This window comes from Mandrillus leucophaeus, unplaced genomic scaffold, assembly GCF_000951045.1.
Source record: "Mandrillus leucophaeus isolate KB7577 unplaced genomic scaffold, Mleu.le_1.0 Scaffold550, whole genome shotgun sequence".
Lineage (NCBI taxonomy): Eukaryota > Metazoa > Chordata > Mammalia > Primates > Cercopithecidae > Mandrillus > Mandrillus leucophaeus.
The window spans coordinates 30508-40239 of NW_012105920.1; the positions used below are offsets into that span (position 1 = coordinate 30508).

Genomic DNA, 9732 nt, shown 5'->3' on the forward strand with positions numbered 1-9732 from the left:
ATACCAATGACCTAAAATGGTATCTAAAACACATCTTTTGCACATCAGAATGAATCTCAAAAATGTGAAAAATTTATAGAAAGAAAACTATAAAATACTAAGATGCATTTTAAGAAACTTAAATAAATGAAGAGTTATACCAAGTTCATGAATTGGAAAACTCAATATTCTAAAGTTACTAGACTGACCTATAGATTCAGTGTAATCCCATATATATACACACATATATACATATATACACACACATATACTTACACATATATGTATAAGACTACACATATATATGTATATATGTAGAGAGACCTCAAGCAACACAACAACATGAATTAAAGCCAGGCACAGAAAAAGATGGAAGATTTCACTTATCTACAGTTCAAAAATAAGCAAAACTAAACTATCGTGTTTAATAAAGAAAAGCATAAAAGTCTGGAGAATGATTCATTTTTGAAAATAGAAACTCTTCTTTGCTATTGGGCTCAGGGCATGTTTCTCTCACCACAATCATGTTTACTCCTGTCTTCTTTGCCTGTATTCAGATGCAATCTACACCCCAATCAATAGCAATACTTGTATTTTTCAGGATTCTTCATCATCTGTCCTATTTCCTTTTACATAGAATTTGAGAGCATGCAGTTCTTCACAGGCATAAATGAAAAAACTTTCCTCTGTTCCCAAACTAAAAAGTATGTTTGGCTTCTCCTGGGGAGACCCCTGCTACCTTTTGCTGGAGGGTTTCCTTGGTGTCCTGTTTCTACTCTTACCTCCATAGGCTTCTTGGCCTTTTTCTCCCAACCTGCTGATACTGCCATGAAATTGGAGTGGCAGAAGAAGAGAGGCCATGTAAAGAGTCAAAGCTTACCAGGCTTGAAGTCAGCTTCTGAGTCAAATGGTAGCTCTGCTTCTTATTCTGACAGTATAACCTTAGACAAGTATCTAACGTCTTTTAGCCTCAGTTCCTCCATCTTAGAAATAAGGGTTATTATAGTAATTTCACTACCTAGTATATATGTATGTGTGGTTGGCAGTTGGTAGGGGCAAAATAAAGTAGCTGTTATTATATTTGTATAATTCTGTATTATTGCATATTTCATATATGCATTAGAGTCTAAGAGCCTTAGAAGCAGGTGCTGTATCTTATTTCCTTTGTGTCCCCCATGGCATCTTTGTTGTGATGGGCATTATAATGTTCTTATTGTTGAACACAAAAATGTAATTTAGTGCATAATTACTCAGCTTCCCAAAAATTTCATATCTGTTTCTTTAAACTGTTCATTTCCATAGCATTTTTAAACAGTATTTCTTTTTCTAAAGGCAGTGATTCTGTAGGATCTTTTAGTACCCTGTAGGATACTAAAGATGTGAAGACATTTACAAAATAGTGAAAGTACTAATGATTTCGTTGCAGATCAGCCGATGGCATAATCAGGGACTACCTCATGGTCAGTATTCAGTAGAGAATGCCATCTTGATCAAGAATGGCCAGCAGTGGCCACTGCTGATTGACCCACATAGGCAAGCTCACAACTGGATCCGTCAGATGGAAGGATCCAGGCTGCAGAAGCTCTCCATTGAAGACAGCAATTACACCAAAAAAATTGAAAATGCTATGAAGACAGGAGGGAGTGTCCTCCTGCAGGTAAGTGGGCAGTATGGCCTAATTTCCCTTGCAGCTGATACATATGTTGTATGCATTGAGCATAAAGGCTAAAAGTTTTCAGTGACACATAACTGTCAGAGAAAAAAATAATAACAGACATACACACATATATACTTAGAGACAGAGAGTGAGTTTTCAATGCTCAGTTCTCTTACAGCTGTCTTTCACTGGAGTCCAGATATTTAATAAAACTTAAATTTTTTAATTTTAATTTTTGTGGGTACATAGTAGGTGTATATAGTTATGGGGTATATGAGATGTTTTTGAAACAGGCATTCAATGTGTAATCGCATCATGCAGAACGGAGTATCCATTCCCTTGAGCATTATCTTTTGTTACAAACAATCCAATTATACTCTTAGTTATTTTTAAATGTACATTTAAATTATTATTGACTATAGTCACCCCGTTGTGCTATGAAATACTAGGTCTATCCATTCTTTCTAACTCAACATTTAAATGTTTTAATGCTGCTTTTTTTCCCCAACCAATTTGTTTTAAGATGATTTTTCTTATTTTTGTCTATTGGATTTTTCAGAATCTCCTTGAGACATTAGCTCCAGGCTTAAAGGCAATTCTGAAAAAGGATATCTATCAGAAAAAAGGACACTATTTCATAAGGGTTGGTGACGCTGAGATCGAATACAATTCAAATTTTAGGTAATGTGCCACAGCTAAATTGAGTCAAATGTGTATGCTTTTTAAGATAAATAATATTGAATGCCTTGTATTCAGTCCTGTTAAGCTTCTACATGGAGGAAAAAGTAAGATTGTCTTTGGAATATTCTTTTTGTTTTTGTGTTGGCAGAAGTATTCATCAGTATACAGAAAAGATAACCAATTTGTATCAAGTCACTCCAAACCAACACTTTTCAAACTGTGCATGATGAAACCTGTGGGTTTTATGAGGAGTCTTCAGAAGCTATGCAGAGAGGAGCAAGTGAGAAGCCTGGCTCTGCTTCATCTGGAGAAGCTCTGTTTGTTCTGTTTGCCTAACATTTTATTTGGGCGACAAAAGTTTCTGCCTTTTTAAAACACACACACACACACACACACACAAAATCTATATTTAATATCTAGAGCAAAAAGAGATTTTTGCCTAGGAAGATAAAAAACATTATATCCATGTTCCCAGCAGTAAAGGGACTCCAGGAAAGGGACTCGCACTAGCCAATTTCACACAGCACTGTTACATAGATTTGATTACCATAAAAATGTGACTCCCAAGAAGTAAGATGTTTGAATTGTTCATGGACATTCTCTCCTTGTAGGCAAAGCCACAGGAAAGGCCATTTATAATAAGAGCCTTGCTGGGTAAGCAAGTAATTGGCAAAGGAAACTAGAAGACTTTAGCCATCATCAGCCGGGTGCTTTTAACTTATTCCCAGGAATTCTGACGTACTGACTCCTTACCAAGCGGTGCTGACTCAAACCTGTTGGTCAGTGTGTCCTCTCCCCTGTGCAGGGCTGCAATCTCTCATGAAATTATTACTCCTTAGAATTCTGTCTTCTGTGGCCAGGCGTGGTGGTGCACGCCTGTAATCGCAGCACTTTGGGAAGCTGAGGCAGGTGGATCACCTGAGGTCAGGAGTTCAAGACCAGCCTGACCAACATGGTGAAACCCCTGTCTCTACTAAATACAAAAAAAAAAAAAAAAATTACTCAGGTGTGGTGGCGCATGCCTGTAATCCCAGCTACTTGGGAGGCTGAGGCAGGAGAATCGCTTGAACCTGGGAGGCGAAGGTTGCACCTGGGAGCCAAGATCGCACCATTGCACTCCAGCCTGGGCAACAAGAGCAAAACTCTGTCTGAAATAATAATAATGATAATAATAATTCTCTCTTCTGTTAATAAAACAGTTTCCAAAGTACGTTCGTCAAAACATTTCCATGCTGTAATAGGTGTCACTCAAAAAAGAGATCCCAAGGCTTCTTAAAGTGGGCTAAAGGTAACAGTCCTACAGGACTTAAAACCCCTTTATTCACCAAACCCTCTCCAGAAAATAGTGTTGTATAGACTACACTTTGGAAAACACTGCATTAACCCATTCTTTTTTCTTACTGGATATAATTTGTTTGATTAAGTAACAGCGCTAAAAATGCTAATGAAGTAACAGTGCTAAAAATGCTAATTTTCCTGAGTAGATAACCCGGTCCCCATGTTAGGAATGTGTGTTGAGAAGGTGCTGGAGGGCACTGTTGTAGAGGGCAGGCTTCAGTGATGGACCTCACTCTGTCACTTTCTGGCCATGTGATATGGGCAATTTATTTAATATCATTAAGCTTCAATTTCACTCTTCATAAAGTGGAATGAAGAATTGTCTCTGCTTTATTAATCTGCCCACTCTTCAGTATGACTGCCACTGACACCACCCTGCTCCACGCCACCATCATTTCTCACATGTTACCCAGTCTCCCAGCTTCCCTCTTGCTCCTCTGCCTCTCCTCCCAGGCTGTTCTCAAGATGGCTTCTACATCTTGGGTACAAGGTTCACTGCTCAGGTGATGGATGCACCGAAATTTCAGACTTCACCACCAAACAATTCATCCATGTAGCTTTACCCCTAAAGCTATTGAAATTTTTTTTTTTTTGAATGATAGCTGCTAAAGAAGTCTGATTTAAAAAGACTTTGTCACTCCTCCAATCCCTCCATTGGCTTCTCAACTCACTAAGGGTTAAAACCATGGTTTTGACAATGATCTAGTGGCAAGTCAAAACTTCTACTGTTCAACATTTTCTGTACTCTGTCCTTATGTGTAAACTAAACATAGCATGTACACAGTCTGTGGTTGTATTTTTTTAAGACTTCAATGCAAATGTATTCACATAGTATACATTGAAAGTGTACTTTGTATACAAAACTGAAGAACACTAAAAATCTTGTGTACTTCCAGGAAAAATGCTTTATGTATTTTTAAATAAATTGTTCATTTTTTTCTTCTATATGTTCTTTGAATAACTGGTGCCTTTCTCATGTTTAGGTTATACTTATCTACAGAAATAGACAACCCCCATTTTCTTCCATCAGTTTATAACTTTGTTACTATGATCAACTTCACTGTAACATTCCAAGGTTTGCAAGATCAACTCTTGTCTACTGTGGTAACTCATGAAGTTCCTCATTTAGAAGATCAACGTTCCAAGTTACTGGAGAGTATTTCCCTTGATGCCGTAACTCTTGAAGAACTAGAGGAAAAAACATTAAATTTACTGCAGAAAGCACAAGGTAAGTCAAGATATTTAGTGATAGTAAGAGATCTTTGCAACGGATAGAATAAAAAGTTATGAGAACCAAATTTTGAATTTGAGCCAAAAATAGCAAATCTCCATTTCCACCAGATAACTGATAAAGGTAGGTGAATCACCCCATTTCTAAACTTAAACATTGTGAATTTTGGTGTCCCTCAGTTCCACTTTTGCTTTAGCTCATTGTGTTGTAGAACATTTGCCACCCTGTAACTGGTATAAGTTGTAAGACAAATTTTACAGAGTCTAGTTAGTTCCCCCCATGTCTGTACTTCAGGTACAGACATCTGTTATAGGTCTCAAGTTAGATTACAGAGACTGAATGATTGGGCTTTCCCCAAGTATTAATAATGAAAAGATATTTTATTTTTTATTTATTTTTTTATTTTTTTAGACAGTCTCACTCCATCACCCAGGTTGGAGTGCAGTGGCGCAATCTCGGTTCACTGCAACCTCCGCCTCCTGGGTTCCAGTGATTCTCCTGCCTCAACTTCCTGAGTACCTGGGATTACCAGCGCATGCCACCACACCCGACTTAATAACTAAAAGATATTTTAAAAGCAAATAATCCAGTGATTTTTATATATCCCATTAAAACATGCTGTTGGCCAGGCACGGTGGCTCACGCCTGTAATCCCAACACTTTGGGAGGCTGAAGCAGGCGGATCACCTGAGGTCAGGAGTTGGAGACCAGCCTGACCAACATGGAGAAACCCCGTCTCTACTAAAAATACAAAATTAGCCGGGCTTGGTGGTGCATGCCTGTAATCCCAGCTACTCAGGAGGCTGAGACAGAAGAATCGCTTGAACCCAGGAGGTGGAGGCTGTGGTGAGTCAAGATGGTGCCAATGCATTCCAGCCTGAGTTAAGAAGAACGAAACTCCGTCTAAAAAAAAAAAAAGAAAAAAAGAAAAAAAAAAAAAGACTGTTAATTAAAGTAGCAGTAGAAATTATTTTCCTCTCCAGCACAAAAAAATCTTTACTGCATCTAAACTTCAAGAAACATAAATTCCTGAGTCACACTGATGTAGGCCCCTAACTCAACTGTGATAAAATACAGTTTATCTAACAATGGACTGCCTTTCTGTTTTAACTTGTGACTCATTGGAACTTGAAGATTTCTCAAACACTTTAGTCCTCAAGAGTATGTATAGAAATCATCTGTAGAATTTATTACTTTTCTTTCTTTTTGAAAAATACAAATGCCCAGTGGCTACCGCCACAGACTTGCTGAATCTGAACTTCCACACATTGGGCCCTGGCTTATGTTTATTTTTGAAGCTCTCTACACAATTATTATGTCCGCTTCTGATTACATATTATTTGTCTAATCTAAAGCCCATGGTCTGAAATGCAAGTCCATTGTTACCAGATACTGTACTAAAACAAATTAAAAGCTAGTTTTTTTTTTAAAGGCAAAATTTTACCAATAGTAATAATTAAGAATGTAATTTTTGAAAGATGAGGAAACCAAGTTTGATAGGGCATGAAGCACCCATACCTTGGGAGCAATATTGACTATTTCAAACATAAAAGAACCCAGGGAATTAAAAACAAAACAAACAAAAACTACTTGATGATGAAGTCTCACCGACTGAGCAATCAGAATCAGAAAGTGGAAGGAAACCTGAGTGCAGTAACCTCACAGTTCCTGCAGAGAAGCCAATCCATCCTGTTTGAAATTCAAAATGTATTTTTATTTTTTTAAATAGAGATTGAATTATTTCATTGCTTTCATCATCTTTTCTTATAATCTTAGAATAATGTTTTAGAAACTAATATATATTATATTCAAGAAATGTTTACCTGAGATTCAGCAATTCTGTTTATTCTTTTTCTTAATTCCAGTAAAGGTAAATTTACTAGTTACTTAAAACACAGTATTTATAGTAGGATCCATTTCTCATAAACACACACACACACGTATATTCTGTCTGTTTATCAATCCATTTACTTACCCTTCTATCTGCACATATGTATAGAGAGAGATACTTTGGATGATGTTACCTATGTGTTAACACTGGAACTTTTGGGGCAGTGATGCCATGGGTCCCACCCCCACCCCTCACAGCCTGGGTCCACATTTGCCCGCTTGCCCCTCCTCTCAGCCAGCGCTCACAGGTGCTACTACGTGGTAGCCCATTCTTTATCATCCAGAGCTGGAACCACATTCACCGTGCTGCCTTGGACTTCCCGGAAGCAAGACAGATCTGTCTGTCTTGTATCAGTGCAATGCCTTGTATCAGTGCAGTGATGAATTTGAGCCGTTCCCACATTGTGGTTACAAACCTTTCTCCACCGAAGGGATGTGGCTCCCCGCTGTCAGACATTTACCTTAATATTGACATTTCTTCCCTAACAAATTGCTGCAAGTAACAGCACCTTGCTGAGACGTGTGGCCGAAACAAGAATAACTTTGATGAGGAGTTCCAGTGTTGCCTCTGTAAGGTCTGCTAAGATGTGCAGAAAACACTGACTTGTTCAGCATGTTCTTAACCTTTAACAAAGAACTTACATTTTTATGGCATACAACTGCCTTAGTTTGGGGAAATGATTAAGACCTTAGGAGACTTTACATTTTGTTTAAAACCTCAAACAAACAAAAGCTTCAGTAGGGAGAGTAGTGGGGAGGGCATGCCTTTCCTCCTAGGATCCTCCTGAGTGTTGCTGCCTTAGCATGCCATTATCTTAACCCAATTCCAAAAAGAGATATGTGTTAAATAGAGAATTTTTAAGACAAATAAAAGTCTATAACTCAATTTTTGCAACCATGTTTACAAAAAAAAAGAGTTCAAATTTAATCATATCTTATATTAGAAATACAGGCAAATCCTCATTTAGAAGCATATTTTTATTATGAAATGTTAAATACACATTTATGCCTGGAGGACCTGACTTTATTCCTTTTCAATGTTAATTATACCTAATAAGATGTTTCTTTATAACACATGAATAAATTGTGCTTCTAGTAATAAGGCTAACTACATGGACAAGGCTTCTGTATCTGTTTTTTTTTGTTTTGTTTTTTGTTTTTTGGTTTTTGGTTTTCTTGTAAGACTGGAGCCATTGGCTGGTAACTCCTTAGGGAGCAAAACATCTAAGTATTATATAATATACATAGAAGGTGACCATCAAGATTCAGAAGCACAGCCACTCCCATTTTATGAACCACTCATATAACAAGTCATATTTTGCTATAAACTTCACCTGAATTGAACAAAAGATGGATTTCATGAGCTAAGTGAAAAGGTGTTTAAGATAACACTCATTAGGGCACTATATGCTTTTATTGTGCCTTTGCTGTTTATTCTCTACCATTTGTTCCTTGTGGTAGAGTCTGGGTATTTTTTAAAGACTGTGATCTTTGAGTAATAGTGGTTTCAGTAAAAATTGTTCTGGAAAAAAACTAAATTAAGAGACACCTTGATTATATGCATAATTTTTCCTCCTCCTTTCTAGGATTTAGTAAAACGAGGCTTTTTGTTTGTTTGTTTTTTAACTTTTAAGTTCAGGGCTACAAGTGCAGGTTTGTTACATACGTAAACTTGTGTCATGGGGGTTTGCTGTACAGATTATTTCATCACTCAGGTATTAAGCCTAGGACCCATTAGTTATTTTTCCTGATTCTCTCCCTCCTACTACTCATCACCCTCTAATAGGTTCCTGTATATGTTGTTCCCCTGTATGTGTCCATGTGTTCTCATCATTTAGCTCCCACTTACAAGTGAAAACATGGAGTGTTTAGTTTTCTGTTTCTGTGTTAGTTTGCTGAGGATAATGGCCTCCAGTTCCATCCATGTCCCTGCCAAGGACATGATCTTGTTCTTTTTTATGGCTGCATCGTATGTACCACATTTTCTTCATCCAGTCTATCACTGATGGGCATTTAGGTTGATTACATGCCTTTGCTATTGTGAATAGTGAAAACTAGCCATTCTTATGTTTATTTATTTATTTATTGAGATAGTGTTTCGCTCCATTGCCAGGCTGGAGTACAGTGGCACAATCTCGGCTCACTGCAACCTCCACCTCCCAGGTTCCAGCGATTCTCCTGCCTCACCCTCCCAAGTAGCTGGGACTACAGGCACGCACCACCACACCCAGCTAATTTTTGTATTTTTAGTAAAGGAGCGGTTTCACCATGTTGGCCAAGATGGTCTCGATCTCTTCACCTCGTGATCCGCCCTTCTCGGCTTCCCAAAGTGCTGAGATTACAGTTGTAAGCTACCCACTGCGCCTGACCGAAAACTAGCCATTCTTATTGCCTCTTATTTTCTCTTTGGTGTGACTGCCCAACCTCTGTGGGAAATGGTGTGATAGGGTGAGTACTGTGAGAGGTGGTCCATGACTTAGGTCCAGACATTCCTGTAAAAGCTTCACCTGCATCAATAAGAATATGGTACACAGATTGTGGAATATACTAATTTCATTATTCCCAGCAATAGTCATATCAAGCTGAAATACTGTGTTTAGTTCTGGATGCCACATTTTTAAAAGGCTCGTTTCAAACTAAAATGTGTCCAAGGGCAAGAATCAAAGAGGGCTCTAAAAATCATATCATAAGAAAAAAGCAGTTGAGGAAAATGTGGATGTTTAGCCCATAAAACAGAAGAGTTTATAATGGAAACCTGAGGGCTCCCTTAAATATGTGAAGGGAATAGATTTATTATTTGTACTTTCTAGAGAAGTGCTTTTTCAAAAGGTGAGTTGCAATCTGTTAGTGGGTTGAGAAATAAATGTCATTGGCCATGATCAGTTTCATATGTTTAATAAAATAGAATACAAAATATCAGAACACATCACGTGAAATAATGGCATACTTGTTATTT

At 37.7% G+C, this 9732-nt stretch overlaps 1 protein-coding gene across 1 annotated transcript in view; it reads left to right on the plus strand.

The window, feature by feature from the left end:
• The window catches only part of LOC105552347 (dynein heavy chain 14, axonemal-like), a gene marked incomplete at its 5' end in the record, with an annotated part of 77707 nt that overhangs the window by 27272 nt on the left and 40703 nt on the right, over positions 1-9732 (plus strand). The window contains 3 exons of the mRNA XM_011997979.1: positions 1406-1636; positions 2196-2317; positions 4639-4883. Coding sequence (XP_011853369.1) covers positions 1406-1636; positions 2196-2317; positions 4639-4883 — 598 coding nt within the window. The remainder of the gene's footprint in view (positions 1-1405; positions 1637-2195; positions 2318-4638; positions 4884-9732) is intronic.